Source organism: Polypterus senegalus, chromosome 9 (genome assembly GCF_016835505.1).
Source record: "Polypterus senegalus isolate Bchr_013 chromosome 9, ASM1683550v1, whole genome shotgun sequence".
Classification (NCBI taxonomy): Eukaryota; Metazoa; Chordata; class Cladistia; order Polypteriformes; family Polypteridae; genus Polypterus; species Polypterus senegalus.
The window spans coordinates 173,582,979-173,600,872 of record NC_053162.1 but is presented as its reverse complement, the minus strand read 5'-3'; the positions used below and the strand labels follow the sequence as shown (position 1 = coordinate 173,600,872).

Here is a 17,894-nt window from a genome sequence, read left to right as displayed (position 1 = left end):
TTGTGCTTTACTTGTCAGTCTATCACCACATCAACCTCTCCCATGAATAAGGGCTCACTAAAAATGTATGTAAAAAGGAACTGTGCAGGTGTATAAAAATCAGGTGTTAATAGCATTTTCTTAAATCGAGTCTCCAAGGAAATAGTACAAATGCCTGAAGGACACCAACAAAAAAGAGGGAAGACTATGCCAGAACATTGTTGCTCCATACAGAAAAAATTCAAAGACTGCGAATAATGTAGTGCAAAAAAAAAAAAAGTTGTCGTTCATTCCTAGTTTGAATATTACATGGTTGCACCTCACAAAGAATTAAAAAAATAAAGATTCTTACATCGCCCACATCCAGAATAAAGCAATCGCCTTGATTAAAACTGTCCCAATTCACTGGAACTTCTGTTGCACGGACAACTCTCCGTCCCTTTACATGCAGTAGTCTCTGAACCACCACCTCGTTTGTAACAACATGCTTAAATCCAGATGCCACACCACCTTCCTGTATATTTAAAAAAAAAAAAAAAAAAAAAAAAAAACCCACACATTTAGAATTAAAGGCTCAACTTGTTTAGCAAAAATTATGTAATACATAATTTGTTTAGTTAGCATTATATACTATTAGGTAAAGTTTACATTTTCAAAAGTAAAAGCTAAAAAACAAAAAAAAAAAAGTTACTTTTAAGAATTTTAACCATGAATTTACAGTTCATATGCTAGCAATCAACTCACAGCCTAGGTTGTAACTACAGTAAGTGTGCTTACCTTGTACTTGATGCCAGATTTGAAGTAGCCAAGGAACACATTGGACTCATGGCCTTGCACTTCCCTATACTGAATTGGCTTTCCCCCAAGGTGGTCATCCATCTGAATAGTGAAGATGGCAGCTGCTCCACTCTCATCCTGGGAGCAGAAATCACCTATAATACAATTTAAACAAAACTAAATGAATGACCACTAAAGTGGGAATTGTACATACTAGACCTTGTTAAGGTCCAGCTAAAAGCCTCTTTTCTATTCAAGCACCACTCTGTGCAGGCTTTGATCTCTAGAAACACACTAATAAGAGATTCCTTCAATTAATCAGATTAAAAATGAAATTGTGATTCAGACATGTGCATTATTCATCCACAAAAAGGCTTCAGATTTATATACACTATATAATGCTCCATAGTTTTACATTAAGTATATTGAACAGGAACTGCACAGAACTTCAAATTTGGTAATATTTCAACATCCTTCAGGACGTCCATATCCCAATATTAAAATCAGCTTTTTGTGAGGTAAACCCCTCTCCTAAAAGTATCTCCAGAATGCACAGGAGATTCCCTGGAAAGGGAGAAAGCACTGTCCACCTAAATGTAGAGCCATCATCTATTATCCCCACAAGTGTTTTTGGTATTCTAGGTTATGGCACACATTTTAGAGGGGCAGCTCTGTCTTCAGAAGTAACAACTTTCTGCAGTGTTTTACGATATTGAGCAGAGCAGGTGTGGTACCAGGATGTAGGCCAGTCAGGATGCACCCATTGAAGTTACTGAGAACAGATGGAGATGTCTGAGGAAGTAGGTGTTGGACAGCCTTCTTGACAACAGTCAAGGAAAGAGTGGAGTTGTACTTGTGTTAATTCAGTGATAGACACACCAATAAACTTAAAGCTGCTTACCCTCTAAACAGCATCCCTTTTAAGTTTGATGGGGTACTGTAGAGAGCAGGTTTTGCACTGCTTTGTCAATCGCTAAACAATTCAGTGCAGAACCAACATGGGTCATTATGTATTAAGCCTCACATCCAGCATTGTGTGCAATTTGCTCAAATTTGTCTTCATTAACTTTGTACGATAATGTACAGTATCAATCCCATTCATACCTTGCTTATTAAACACAGACTTTAGGGTAATTAATGTATAAACACCTGCATTTTGTCAATTTCACTTATTTGAAATTGTAAATTTTCCTGAAAAAAAAATAAAACTACAGTATTCACATAGCAAAAAGGGTTTAATATGGGCAAGAGGTTCCAACACCACATCTCATGTATTAGTTCTAGAGAAATTACATGGCAACTAACTGGGCATTACAATCTACTGTAATAGCATACAAATGTTTCTACAAGCTCACCATTTTACGAGACACTGGAAAATTGACTTAAAGTATGCATCTGGATCCAAGCAGCATTACTCATATGGTAAGAGGTTCAGTTAGAAAGACACAAGAGCACTTGGAGAACTATTGCTAGACTGAAGCATTAGCTACATTGAGCTACGACTGCTAACCAAGATTTTATTGGGAAACATCCAAAATGTAATACTATAAACAATGTTACCTACCTAACCAGAAGTGTAAGTCGTACTGCAAATTGCCAGACCGCTGTTTGATGGTGTTCAGAATTATATAGGCATCTCCAGTGAAAAAGTCACCATACAGTTTCTCAGGGACAGGAACAAGTTCCATCTTTTCAATACGCCAAACCTGAAGCCCAGCCTTCTGGCCAGCCTTGTCAAATTCTGGATGTTGCACCATTGTGGCTAATCAGACCTGGGGAGATAACAGAACAGCTTTGTTTAAAAACACTACATCAATTAGTTTGAGAAGCTGGTGGCGGTAATGGTAGCTGCAGTAAACCCTTAGAAGAACGAATCATGTTAAGTAACATTTAGCAAAAACAAATAAAGTGCCAACTGCTACCATTTTTTTCTCAATTAACACATCCTTTAAATGTAACACTTATTCAAAACATGTTTTAATATGTTCATTTTTCTTTGCTTCAGGTCTTTCACCCTCTCTCCCCAAATCCAATCAAAAAAGTCATTGGATATGTGGTCATGGCCAGAAAGTGTAAAGCAAACTTGCTAGTAGCAGCATCACAGAGGTGCATGCCTTACTGCAATTGGCATTGATACAGGAATCAGCATGCTGGCATCTATTTTTTGCCAGTGTGACAGGGGGATTCAGAAGAACTTATTTTGGAATTCAGTGTTAAAAAGAACAGGATTTATATTGTCAGTTTGGACAAGCTGTAAAACAGGCCGTTAATGTGAGCACATCTCAACTACAGAAAAGTAACGTCACAATTTTTGCAGCTTTACTATTAAACAATCATATTAGCTTAAAACTAGATTTGTTAAACTCAGCAAGAGGGGCAAGACAAGTGCATAAAATCAACAAAGCATCAATACAGACAATCTGTAACTAAAGCAAAGTAAATTAGATTATAACATTAAGCATAAATGATCAGGTGGCACTTGACCAAATATAACACACTGCAATGCAATACGAGAGAGAAATAACGCACACCACAAACACACACGGGATTGACATTTTTTAAATCTGCATCGTCACAGTGTAATTCAATGTTGAAACAGAGGTCTGATTGATCTGCAATACAAAGAGCTCCAGTTAAACATTGGTTTACCTTTAACTAACAACCCAATAGTTGCACATTAGGTTAAATTTGGCTACAGAAAATTTACAGCATTTTATAAATGTCTTAAAGTACTGTTATAGTATAGGCCCCAGATGGTATAGCATTTACCTACTTCCCTTGTGCTTTTAATATAAATTCACATTTGCTACAAAGATTAAATTATGAAATATGATCATTTTAACAAAGAAATTTAGCAGTACAGTAAAATGAAGAACTGTAAACCGAAGCATTACTTTACTGGAGTATTCAGTTTAAAACTGCATTTTGAATGTTCAAAATGATCAGCAAATCATCTTTAGCATTTGGTCACCCCCAGAGGTCAGGAACTAGTACTGGTCATAACTTGGGCAAAATTACAGCACAAAATGCATTTATTATAATTTTATATACAAGAAAAGATTGCTCAGAAGGTCCAGCACATTTCTTAGCTTGACACAAAGCTTACAAAGACTTTCAGATTCTAGTATAGTACTATCCCATTATTCCATTTTAGCCAACTAAATGTACAGTTTTCGGACCAGCTTCCGCTATTAACAGCCTAGGAAACACCATATCCACTTCAGGAACTAACATCGCAGGAGGCATTAGTTAAAGTTGCCCTAATATTTGTGCGCTTTGGAATACTTACCAAATACAATTCTACAAAAGAAAAATTATTTCCATGCATAGAACAAATATGTGCAGTACTTTTATTTGATCTTAAAGTATAGATCACAAGATTAATGCCAAAAAATAAAAAAAAAAAAAAGAATCTTCACTCCTGCTTAAGGGGAAAAATGAAAAAAAAGAATAAAACGATCTACAAACTTAATTCTGCAGCACATGGTGCCAGAGACAAAGGAGAGATTTCATTTTTGTCCACAAGGCAACACAAGTAAATAGTAAGGCTTAGTCTTTCCAGCCAACACATCTGACCAAACAAAGCTCATCAGTTTTAAAAAATTATCAAAAGCCAGTCCACAGAGACAAATGTAAATTGACAGAATGCAAGAGAATAAAGGAGCAGAACATTTACTCCTAAACCACAACATTACCAAATTTACAGTATGAGGGTGGCAGCATGGTGGTACAGTGGGTAGGACTGCCTCGCAGTTAGGAGACCTGGGTTCACTTCCCGGGTTCTTCCTGTGTGGAGTTTGCATGTTCTCCTCGTGTCTGCGTGGGTTTCCTCCCACAGTCCAAAGACATGCAGGTTAGGCGCATCGGTGATCCTAAACTGTCCCTAGTGTGTGCGCGCGCACCCTGCCCTGGGCTGGCGCCCTGCCCGGGGTTTGTTTCCTGCCTTGTGCCCTATGTTGGCTGGGATTGGCCATGACCCTGTAATTAGGATATAGTGGGATGCATAATGGATGAATAGTATGAGGAGCAGCATTTCTGCAACAGATCTTTATGGAACAGAGAACTGGTTATAAAATTCAATTCAAAAAAAGAAGACTATTCATAAACTTTATTTGTGCACGTGTTATCACACTACACACGATATAAATGTGTCAGATGGGAATATACTTTGTTCAGTTCACTACCCCCAAAGCTGCTGTCAACAACAAGAGGGGCTTCATAGGTTTATTAGAGCTACACAAACCTCAAGTTGCCGAGATTTATCTTGAGCTATTGTGGCAATGGGCACCCACCAGAAATTCAATCCTATTCTTAACAAAGAGAAAGAGAACCTAATCCCTACGCTCTGGGATTACAGGCCCATAGGGAGTGGACTTATTGGTATTTTAATGGTTAATAGGGTATCAAAGACAAAGCTAAAAGCACAACGCCCAATACATTTCCCATGTATGTTGACATCTTCCACGGCCAGTCCCTCTTTAAACAAATTATATTACCAAAATTATCTCATGTGGTTTTGGGGGGGTGGGGGGAGACAGAGAGAGAGATATATTAGGAGCAGGCACTGATACTTCAAAGAAAAGGATTAATAAATGTTCACTGTATGTACTGTAATTGATACACCTTATTAAAAAGTTCAAAAAAAAAAAAACATATTTATGGTATTCTTTTCCAAAGCATCATGAAGCCTGCAAAACTACTATTAAACCACCAAGAAAAACAATCCACAAACTGAAATATCCAGCCTTTAAACCAAACAGCCTCTCCAGGAGCCTAAAGGCCTGTTTTTCAAAATTTCAGTTTTAATGGGTTCTTACCATTTTACTGTATAGTACATTACATTTTTTCCAGCATTGTTTATTTCAACAATAACAGATTTTGGTGGCTATTTGGGCTAAGGAATATTTGATAAAGCCCTAGTCAAAACCCATTCAGTGTTATTAATACAAAGCAGACTGTGCACTATAGCCTCTCCCTCAAACTCTTTGTCCCATTCCAGAAAAGAACAAAAAAGGATCAGTGGGCAACAATGTCAAAGGTTATTTATTAGTCACTCACTTCCAGTGTTACAATAATTGTGAATATACAAATTTTCAGTGGTCTGTTTGTATACAGACATTGGTGGACTCAGACTGCAGTTTGGTTTGTTTAATTCTACAAAAAGCTCTTGACTGTGATTTGATTATAAAATGGAGAAAAAAGGTTGGGGAAAAAAAAAAAAAAAAAGGGAACTTGAATGAGTCACATTCTCCATAGTGGGATGTTAATGTGCATACTCATAGCTTCCTATGATTCCTTCATCCTGCCCTGCAAACAAACTTAAGGACAACTGGAAAAAGCACATGCGCACGCACATGCCGAGGCCCCATTGCACAGTATTGGAGGCAAATCCAGATTGTTTTCTTTGTGCATTTTTAAAAAGAAATTAAATTAAAAGTAATGCAGATGATTTTGTTCCAGGGCCTCATATCATACCCCCTTTAGGGCAAAATAGGAAAGTGGGTATTGGCTTTTTTCCAATTTGATATCAGGAACTATTGCTGAAAATCAGTAGATTTTTGATAATGATAGATATCTTCAGCAATATAACAATCCTTCTTAAAAGGTTCTCTTAACTCCTGCAAGGGGAGTTATTTATAACTCTATAAATAAAAGCAGCCCTAAAGTTTCAAATAACCTTCTACACTCCCTTACATTAGTGTCCTCTCTCTACACTGAGGTTTACAGATTTGAACCTGAAAGAAGCACAAAAGACCAAAACTGAAAAGTATTGCCAATTGAAAAAATGTCAGGTCTTTCACAACTTGAAATCCATTAGTAAGCACTGGAAATGCAAAGTTATAAAAGGACAAAATCATAACCAGAGATGCCTAAAAAGTCTTTGCACCATGACTTGAAGTAGTGGGGGGGACACATAGGATAAACAGAGTGGGCCCTACAATATCCATACGGTTGATTTAAGGGTATATTCTATGCATACTAGAACACCCTAAAACAAATCAAAGAATGCTGAACAAATGCAAAACAAAAAACACAACAACACATCCCTCCCTCTCAAGTCTGGATTCACAAGGTATAAAATGTGCAGACATTTTCAAAATGTTTCAGTTTCAAATTCTTTGATTAGAATCTTTATTCAAATATGCTACCTTAAATTCGGCATTAGATGAGTTAGTATTACAGGAAATGGGTACTGTGATGGCACTGAACACATTTCAAATAACCTGGCAAAGGCAAGGTTTTACACACCCAATTAAGATTCCAGCCCAACAGCACAGGGATACAAGGAATTGTCTCGCCACTTAGTTACACTTTCAAAACAGACAGCTTTCTGCATTGATAACCAAGTTAATTTTAAAATGTGACACAGCATAAGGCATATTTTGGGAACGGGGAATAATTGTCAATACCACACATCACTCAAAAAGATCCTACAAAGCATCTTAAAATTTTTCAAAGATATTAAAAATCTGTCCACGCATTTCATCTACACAGAGAGCAAAACAAGCTACATGAAAGTTCAATTGGCCCTTATCTATAAAATAGAAACGAACTCCTGTAACCAATTTTAATACAGTACACAAAATTAATTCTGCCACCTCTTCATAAGATGCCCATTTTATTATTTCTGAGATGGTAAACTACAACATAGTATTTTTATATCAAACCAAGAAACAAGAGAAGATATGCGATTCAGATGTTTGTTACTGCTGGAATCAAAGCTACTCATTCACTTTTAAATTAAATGAAAACTAGTCATTAAGCAATACAACAAGCAAACCAGGCAAGTTATGTAAATAACCTGGTGCAGATACCGGGAGACCATGAGCACAAAATCCAGACTAGAGAAGGGAGGGGGGCAGGGAGGGATGGAAACAAGCACTCGATCAGACAAATTTTAAAAAGGTTTACATGAACACTATTGCAATAATGGTATCCGATTTATAAAACTCAAAGCCAATATAAATAATTTTCAAAGGCCTTAAAATGTACTAGATTTTACACGTTTCACTTTCTCTTAACATTACTCCAATTATGAAATATTTGGACAATTTCTTCATGGTCTACTATATACACTTTGCTGTAACTACCATGCTGCATTTCAAAAAGGCACAGCTGAGTGAACAGATGCAAGCATTTGCAAAAATTTCAGACTAAACACAGCTCAAAGACAATACTCAAATGACTTCCTTAATTTCTTGATGTGGGTAAGCAAATGCTTTTTTTGAACATTGACACACAAAATACTATACCATGCTATTTCAATCCGTACTGCAGTTTAAGAGACTGGATCAAAGAGAAGCAAAAATAGTGATTACAATTGATCATACACAAAAGACCCAGGTGTTAAATCCCATGAATGCAATGAACAGATTTCCAAGATGCTTTAAAGGAAAAAAAAAGCCACAGGCATGAAGGCAAATTACAGTCGTTTACAATACAATACATACATATATATATATACATATATATATATATATATATATATATATATACATATATATATATATATATATATATATATATATATATATATATATATATATACATATATATATATATATATATATATATATATATATATATATATATATATATATATATATATATATATATATATATATATATATATATATATATATATATATATATATATATATATATATATTATATATATATATATATATATATATATATATATATATATATATATATATATATATATATATATATATATATATATATATATATATATATATATATATATATATATATATATATATATATATATATATATATATATATATATATATATATATATATATATATATATATATATATATATATATATATATATATATATATATATATATATATATATATATATATATATATATACATATATATTATATATATATATATATATATATACATATATATATATATATATATATATATACATATATATATATATATATATATATATATATATATATACATATATATATATATATATATATATATATATATATATACATATATATATATATATATATATATATATATATATATATATATATATATATATATATATATATATATATATATATATATATATATATATATATATATATATATATACATATACATATATACATATACATATATATACACATATACATATACATATACATATATATACACACACACACACACGTGTATTGTGTGGTGGGGGAGTTGAGGACATACAGATACAGCACCTGACCACAGGCCTGGCACAGATATACCACATGACACTTTACAGAGTGTTGCCTTATAGTGACAGAAATATCAGATTGGTTGAGATGAAAATGTAACCATGGAAACCAAAACAGAGGCAAGGAAGGAAATTAAAAAATACACACCACACGAGTCACTTCAGCTGCTGCAGGCACTTATAGGGGAGGTCAAAAATCTGTGGGTTATCCTGGCCAGTATATGTAAAATTGGTCAGCCATAAATCTCAACAGAGGGGAAGTGTGATAAACTGCATCTTGTTTAATGGAAAATTTCCAAACAACATGGTTTAAAAAGTATGCAAACTCTGAATATTGTTCTCCTCACGTTACCTGTAAAAGGTTTATTCAAGTAGTACAAATTATTCCAATATATACAAGGTCATTCAAAAACCCTATCCAATTCATCTGCTGTTCCAGGAGGCCTATAGGCAGGTTACCTTTAGCCAACTTTAAAAACATTATACTGATAAGTGACCACTCTCTAAGACACGGTTCACCTTACTAAAAAAGGATCATCAACCCTTCCAAAGAAAGTTCTTTGGTTATTTCAGTGCTCTTCCTAAACATTATTACCAGTGAGCATAATGTCCAAGTTTTCCCATTACAGATTCTTTTGTGCTTTGCAAAGCACTTTCTGATTTACAATCAAAAAAAAAAAAAAAAAAAAGTTTAAGTGGTGAGGGGATAACAGAACATAAAAAGTTACCTTACAAAGCTTAAGGCTCAAAATACATTCCTTTGCCGAATGCATTGTGTTTATATGTCCACATGGATTTCATCAGAAAACTAGAGAGTTTCCTCACAAACAGAAATGCTGTTTGATGACTGACTGTAAATAGACTCTGAATATATACCAGGTTAGAAACAATTCTCATCCAAGCCTGCTTTTTTCTTCACACCACCTGTTATCAGGACGGCCTGTGGTTCAATTTAAAGGAGATGGTGGATATATAAAAACAGATGACTGAATGCAACATTTGCAAAATCTTGATTTCTAGGCAAGGGTCATTTTGATTCTTTTAAGAAGATATGGAGGATAGCCATGAACCAATATATCAAGAGTTTGTTCAATGGTTCCTTTTTACAGCTAAAAATCTTGAACACCAAGGATATGGCTGTAGATTGTTGGTGTTCCACTCCTCCCATTCTCTTAACAAAAGAGTGGGAGGAGTAGAACACAATCGAAGGACAATCACTGGGAACAGACTAAAACTTTGATCTGAATACAGGTTAAAATTTGTAGGGATAGGCAGACACAGCTACTCTTAGGAAAAGTGGACGAATAAAAAATATTAAGTGTTTTATTGAAATTATTTGCTTTTATACGTTGGTTTAGCAACCACAGCATTATAAATATGCCACCTTAATGTAGAAATTAGTACAAGTTTGTTTGCAGAATCAACCCCCCCCCCAAAAACCATCACTCAGTCATATTAAAAACAAGTTGCAAAGATAGGCAACTCAATTGTCAGTATGTAGCTGAGGGCAACAGCTGAAAGGAACAAGTTTTAGACTTGGTTTCCCAAGAGTAAACAGATTTTAAAACTCCTTTCCTAGGGCTATAAGCATTTTGAAATGTTACTCACATGGGTGGGGCTGAGCTTCTGTACATTTAAATTATTCTTCCTTTAAAAATCTTCTGTGTGTATATATAGGACAACACTGGTTGTCAGTTGTGTCTTGGTGGATTTTCTCCTGTCTATTTGTAACAATACCTTAGCTGCTGCACACAAATTTTCCTCTCGGATAATTAAGTCTGCCTAACTTAACCAGCTCTTGGCTGTATTCACAACACACAAACCTGTGTGTATACATTTACTGTAAAATTTTCCCTGCCATCAAGTCATTTCAATTTAAAAAGCAGGCTCATTGTGCAGCTTACATTAACTCAAGTGATTTCCCCTACAATACCCCTGCCATCCTTGACAAAAAAAGGGCAAACTTATTCTTTTATGGTTACGCAGACACAAAAGGAAGCAGAAACAACTACAACTTGAAGCCCTGCTCTCAGTTTTCATCCCAGAAAAAAAAAAATGACAAAAGACCTGCCAAATCATTCGCAAACCTGATTCATCCAAAAAACATTCTGACTCCAGAGAAGCCAAAAGCAATTCTGGAAGCATTGGACACAAGGCAAGAAACAACTTTGGCCAAGGAAACCTCCAACTACCGCCAAAGAGCAAATATAGAATCTATAATTATTTTAACATACGCATCTTTGAGGATATGGGTGGAAAGTCGCACATATTGAAAAACAAGCGAAATGCACACAGGCCACGAGTGGGCGTGGAACTCGAACCCAAGAAGTGGGCCCCGTGAGACAGCCACCCTAACAAGTGAGCCACCGTGCAGCATGAGAAGTGGCATCGCCAACTTTAAAACATGATTCGAGAAATTACAGCACATTTAGATATGAAAGATTACAAATGAAAAGAAGGACTCGAGAATCGAAAAGTTCGAACAACGTACTGCAGAAGCTTACGCAGAACAGGTTTTGTGAATGTCGTACCTCGAGCATCTTTTTAAAAATACTAAAATGCAACAGCCTCAGGTATTAAAGAAAAAAAAAATGGATTGCGTAGGGAGGCGGCGTTTAAACTTCATCAAAAGCTTAGGCTTGGTCGTCTCTTAGAACCATATATGGGGATTGCCTTCAAAGCCAAGTCCACACCTTCTTCCCTTGCAATTTAAAACTGATTTGTGAGAGGAATCCAGAACAAAAAAAGTATGCTCTTCTCGCTACTAAACATCAAGGCCACGCCAAAAATAAAATTGGAAAACCACAAGCATGCAACCACCACAGTTGGGTCTTTCACTATTATTCTCCACCACGAGCGTCACAGTTCTCGACCAAAACGAAAAACAGCGATGAAGTGCATACTTACGGTTTTAAACAAAAGGTTGGAATAATATTAGCGTTCACCAAAGCAAATGCGACGCACTTTGCTAGCGACAGCTGTTCGGACGAGCGGCAGTGGACGACTGAGCGTCGAGCAGCAGCGGGGAAGCGCCCTGACGTCTGTGCCCGCGCCTTATCCACGCACGCGCGCGCTCGTGGCCAGCTTGAACTTGAGGCTGTGCGAGACGCCGCAGCTCGCCAGGAAACCTACATCCCTCAATCAAAATGCAGACAATATAAACCGCAGAGCGAGAAACGCTGCTAGTTTGTACATGGACAAAACCAACGGGCCATGCTTGTCTCCTACCTGGAGTTATTCCGGACTGGAAGAAATGCAGACAGATCTAGAAGTGAGGAGATTTCGCTTGCAGTCACAGCGTAGGACTAACGGGCGACTCCCCTCTTTGCAAACAAACCTGCCAATATGAGCTTGCCACCCTTAGCTGAGTGATGAAGTCTGCATTAAATGTGGTAGCCACTCCCTGCGGAGAAGAACACACCCAGCCGGAGGAAGGGAGAAAATATCCGGCAGAGAGCAGCGGCACCAGTACCCCGCCCCTCTCGTGTGGGACGCGGTGCGGACTTTAGTCGGTCAATTTAAGATTAATAAGATTAATAATCGTGTGTTATGATCTTGTCTGTCGCTGTTTAGCTCAACTACTTAATTTGTGACTTTTTTTTTTAATTTAATGGAAACAGATCCGGGTTTCTGAGGATGATCAAAATGTTAATCAGCGCGACAACGTAAAATAAAAAAAAAAAAAAAACGTAAAAACAAGAAATAATCATTATTAATATCTAAATCATTCTTTCAGATAACAGCGTGAACCGTCACAAAAATAGCTGGGAAGTCATTATTATAGAACCATTTACAGCAGGCACCATCACAAAACTCATTGATATATTATTTTTTATCAGAATCAGACTTCACTTTATTTGCCAGGTATACTAACGTGTACTAGGAACTTGTCTTGGGAGCATTGACGCAACATACAAGGACAACACAAATTGAAATTTTAATAAAAAAAAATATCTGAATTAGCATAAGCCGCCCTAATACAGGGTGTTCAATAACAATGTAATGATATACTTCATGAGGTAGATCTACATAATAAACAAGAATACTTGTGTTAGATATTTGAAATGTTAAAATGTGTACTTCAATTTAAATGTGTAAAGTATAAATATTCTTGATTGTAATAGAAATTTGCAATGTTTCACTCAATGATAAAGGTTTATAGAGGACTAGATCCCTAAAAGGATCAAAAACAACATCATAGTCAAAATCAGTAACCTTGAAATAGTCTAAAAGAATACCACACATGCTTTTGTTTGAAGTTTGCCATTTGTAACCTTCTGGGGGTGGCTCTTAGAGGGCTGGGATCGCTGGTAAAGAATCACATATCAAAAATGTTTTATTCGTAATCAACAACCTCAAAATAGCATAAAATAACACTCCTCGTGTCCACATTACCAATTCCCCTGAGATTTGTGAAAAGAAGTAACTTTAACCCCTTGTATCCCATTGGGAAATGAGCTCCTGGTGTCAGTTGATCTGGCCTGCACCACTTCAAGTCCTTCTGTTCATTTTTGCTGTAGATACCTTAATCTATGCACTTTTTATCATAATTGTGTAATTTTCTGCACAAAATAAGGTCTGGAGAGCTAAAAGTACCCTCCTCTTTTCTGTTTCTCATTTCAGTATCTTGATGTGGCATTTGGTGCCACTGCTGTGCTGCCAAGCTGCTCTCCTGCATATGGAAAAGTTGTCTCTGGCAAAGGAGCATTGAAATCATTGGATGGAAAGATTTTTTCATCGGATTGGATAGCCAACACAGACTTCGCTACAGATTGCCCAGGAGAGGGTAGGTGGCTATTTGGCTGAGGTCTCCAAGACTGTCACAGTGCCTGACTTTGTCTTTGATTTTCTCTTGTACAATTTTTATTTCCTCCATTGTCAATTGGCCATAGTTCACCAATTAATTAACCAACAGATATTGTTGGTTTCTGTTTATATTAATCAGTTTCTGTGTTTCAGTGTTTTAACAAAGCTATATCTTTATATGTGCTAATTCAGTATTTCGTGATTAGTATAATCTACACTTGCATTTTACCTGAAAATTTGTTCACAGCACTGGGCCCCTTCACTCACTGAAGAATACTATACAAAAATAAGTTGCATTGTATTGTATTGTATTGTATTGTATAACTTGTCTGCACAGTGACTGGCTGAGGGAGAGGAAATATTGTACAGCCTGCAGCATTTTTAATATTTTGCTTTTTGAATAAACTGAAGCCTTCTTTTGTAGTGATGACAGGAGGGGGAAGCTGAAAATGAAGTGGCAACAGTGAAACCGTCACGTTGCTTTCCTGCATTGTCCTAATGATTTTTTTTTAATCTTTTAATTAAAAAAATAAAACATAATAACAAAGCACAAACCAAACAAATGAAAATAGCAGCACCAAGTACAATAGCGTGTTCAGAAGACAATCAATGAAACTCTTCACTCAACCCTTGACAAAGACAGCCTTACATCTACAGAGCCCCGTATAAAATGGTTCTTTTTGTAAGATAAAACAGCAGATAAAATAAGGTTCAGCACAGGCCTGGCATGTTTACTTCAGAATTAATTTAGTACCATGACTGCACTGTCTTCAATGATAACAACAGTCCTAGCCTTATAAACTGCATACCTTCTTCTTCAGCTGTTATGTAGCTTATATGCCTGAAGTTCATGGTTTAATCCAGGGAATTCTATTAACACCATGTAACATCTTTAGTTGCTGTACACAGCAAACAAGATTATAATACATTGTTACATTTACAGTAGTTTTGCTGTTGTGGTGCTAGAAGTTGCAGCACCACTAGAATAACAAAAAAAAATGCATCCTTTTGTCAAATCTCTGAACATATTTTTCATTTACAGGGTGACTGGAAGCTGGTTTATTCCAGCAGTACTGCACACTATGCAAGAGCCAACCCTGAACAAAATGTCAATGCAAAGACAGACACACCCAAGTTCAGTTATTCTAGATCAATGTAGAGTTGCCACTTAATCAAACTCGCACTTCTTTGGGATGTGGAGAGAAACTGGAGTACCATACCACCTGAGCTTTAGAACAGGTCATCCACCTAAAGCTAAGCAGTACTTGGATGGGAGACCATCTAGGAATAGCTGTGGTTGCTGCTAGAAGAGGCGTTGATGAGACCAGCAGGGGCCGCTTACCCTGTGGTCTACGTGTGGAGCCCAATGCCCCAGTGATGGGGACTCAGTGCTGTAAATATGGAGTGAATGAGACTAAACACCAAGTTCCTGACTCTCTGTGGTCATTAAAGATCCCTGAGCATCTTTCAAAAAGTGTAGGGTTTACCCTGGGATTTGCCTGTCTTGGCCTTGTCCATTCTGGCCTAATCATCCCCTGCCTATAATTAACTATCTCCCTGTCTCCCCTTCACCACCTAACAGGCTTTTATTATTATCATTACCAATAAGAAGCTTATATTAATATGAGGAGAAAGTAAGGAACATAAAAATGGCAACTGGGCTAGAAACTGAACCAGGTCTCTCCAGAGAGAGGCAGACACACAAACATCACATATATCAATTTTTGTTTTATGTGACTGCACACAGTAGTGCTGAGCTCTTTATAGTGCAAAGGATGTTGCACTTCATTGTGAGACAGATAAAGTTATGAATAGAATAAATTAAAACAGAAGGAGAAGTAATAAGTATAGTGCTAGCAGAAATGAAGACAGGATCTCAAATGATCTGACTATAATATTTATTGTCTTACATTCTGTCATTAATCAACTCCTGCATTATTTTACTCTGGTCACTGTGGCCATTCACTCTTTTAATAATTTTGGGTTTTGCTGGATTCCTATTCCTCATGTGATTACAGCTTAAAAGTCCAAAATCATGTTTCTAATATTCTATTAACTTTCCAATGTGAAAATTCCTGTTATCAATATTTACTCTTGCACGTCAATACTGAAGCAGTTATTCTATACTTTAACCAACAAAGAGAACAAAAAAACTTTTCATTGTAGGTACAAAGAAATCATCAGTTGTTGCACAATAATGTGCAATAATAGTACCTTTGTGTACTGAGGAAATTATCTGCCACCCAGAAATTTGACCTGTTTAACAATTGTAACGTAAAGCATTTTCACGATGATACCAATAGTTAATAGTTAAATTGTATTAAATGAAGATTATCCATCCATCCATTATCCATCCCGCTACTGTATATCCTAACTACAGGGTCACAGGGGGTCTGCTGGAGCCAATCCCAGCCAACACAGGGTGCAAGGCAGGAAACAAACCCCGGGCAGGGCGCCAACCCACCGCAGTAAACGAAAATTGACTGACTTAAATATAGCAGATATTACTCAGGAAGAAGCCATCCAAAATAACTTTAAATAACATTTTTTTTGTAAACCTTTCCAGAGTGTTTTAGAAATACAGTATAATAATTTCCATAATTCTACAGTATGAGTACTTTCTGATTAAGTGACTAAGTCAGAGGCACCCAGTGAGTCAGTCGTAGGAAATGATCCAGCAATGTTGTGGTTTACTATTCAGTGCCTTGGTCAGTAGGCCACATTGCCTTCAATATGTACTCAAATAAGCTAACTGAAAGACGAGAATATATCCCTGCATCTAGAGTTATGATCATAAACAATATATTTTTAAGAGACACCAACTAATTGCACTTTTCATAAATATACCAACCATCAAAAGGGCAATAATTAAAAATCTTTGGAAATGCATCTGCTCTTATAATAATTACTCATATAATCCACCCAATCCATTCATTTCTTGAAGCCACACAGTCCAGTTTTCAGGGCTGCTGGAAATCTGAAGCAGTCTTGGCAGGAATCCGCTCGGAGCAGTACAGCACAGCCAGATTATGAGCGGGCACACACACACCCTGGGCAAATTAACATCAGGGAAAAGCCGTGAAAAAGAAGCACTAACCACTCTGCCATCCCATTACTTATATATAACAACTGCATGGTTTTTAAGTTATGTCTTTCAATGTATTCCAGAAATCCATTTTTATTCAATGCAGATATTGAGCTGATTTTGGCTGCACATCTCCATTTTCCAGAAATGTGGTATACAGTAAATAATACATAATTTATTAATAAACCATGTTGCTTTTAACCCTGCCCTTGTTTTTCTTCCTATTTGTATTTAATAATTTAAATTTTTAATTAACTTTTTCAGCAAGAGTGAAAGGGAAGATCTACAGGATGGTAGTGAGACCAGCTGTGTTGTATGGGTTGGAGACGGTGGCACTGACCAGAAAGCAGGAGACAGAGCTGGAGGTAGGAAAGTTAAAGATGCTAAGATTTGCATCGGGTGTGACAAGGATGGACAGGATTAGGAACATTAGAGGGTCAGCTTAGGTGGGACAGTTTGGAGATGAAGTCAGAGAGGCGATATTGTGTTGGTTTGGACATGTGCAGAGGAGAGATTCTGGGTATATTGGGAAAAGGAAGTTAAGGATGGAGCTGCCAGGGAAGAGGAAAAGAGGAAGGGCTAAGAGAAGGTTTATGGATGTGGTGAGAGGGAACATGCAGGTGATGGGTGTGACAGAGAGAGATGATGAGGACAGGAAGATATGGAAGAAGATGATCCGCTGTGGCAACCCCTAACAGGAGTAGCTGAAAGAAGAAGAAGAAAAATTAACTTTGCAGATGCATATAATATACAGTGAACATAGGAAAAGATTCTGATTCTCCAAGAGTACACTAGCAAGATTGGAGTACAGGCAGGTGTTAAGCAGTATTTATTTTGAAAATGGAGTACACATCTGTCTAATGTGATCTTACAGCTCATTACAGAGGTACGTTACTGCATACACTCACTGACCAGATTATTTGGAATACTATAATAATACTGCATAGGGCCACCTTTCTCTCTCTTAAAATAGTCTCTTCATTCTTCATA

General features: G+C 36.4%; 1 protein-coding gene across 3 annotated transcripts in view; it reads right to left on the bottom strand.

Annotated features, from left to right (window-relative positions):
• LOC120536006 (gelsolin-like) overlaps positions 1-12,385 on the bottom strand; it is a 30,728-nt gene extending 18,343 nt beyond the window's left edge. The window contains exons 1-4 of one of the 3 annotated variants that reach the window (XM_039764283.1): positions 12,242-12,385; positions 2,321-2,528; positions 757-911; positions 332-493 (exon numbers count right to left, since the gene is read on the bottom strand). In XM_039764283.1, coding sequence (XP_039620217.1) covers positions 332-493; positions 757-911; positions 2,321-2,513 — 510 coding nt within the window. In that variant the 5' untranslated portion in view covers positions 2,514-2,528; positions 12,242-12,385. Of the gene's footprint in view, positions 1-331; positions 494-756; positions 912-2,320; positions 2,529-11,920; positions 12,049-12,241 lie in introns of those variants that run through there. The other 2 variants (XM_039764285.1, XM_039764284.1) reach the window with 2 other exon arrangements.
• Positions 12,386-17,894: the final 5,509 nt, after the last annotated feature.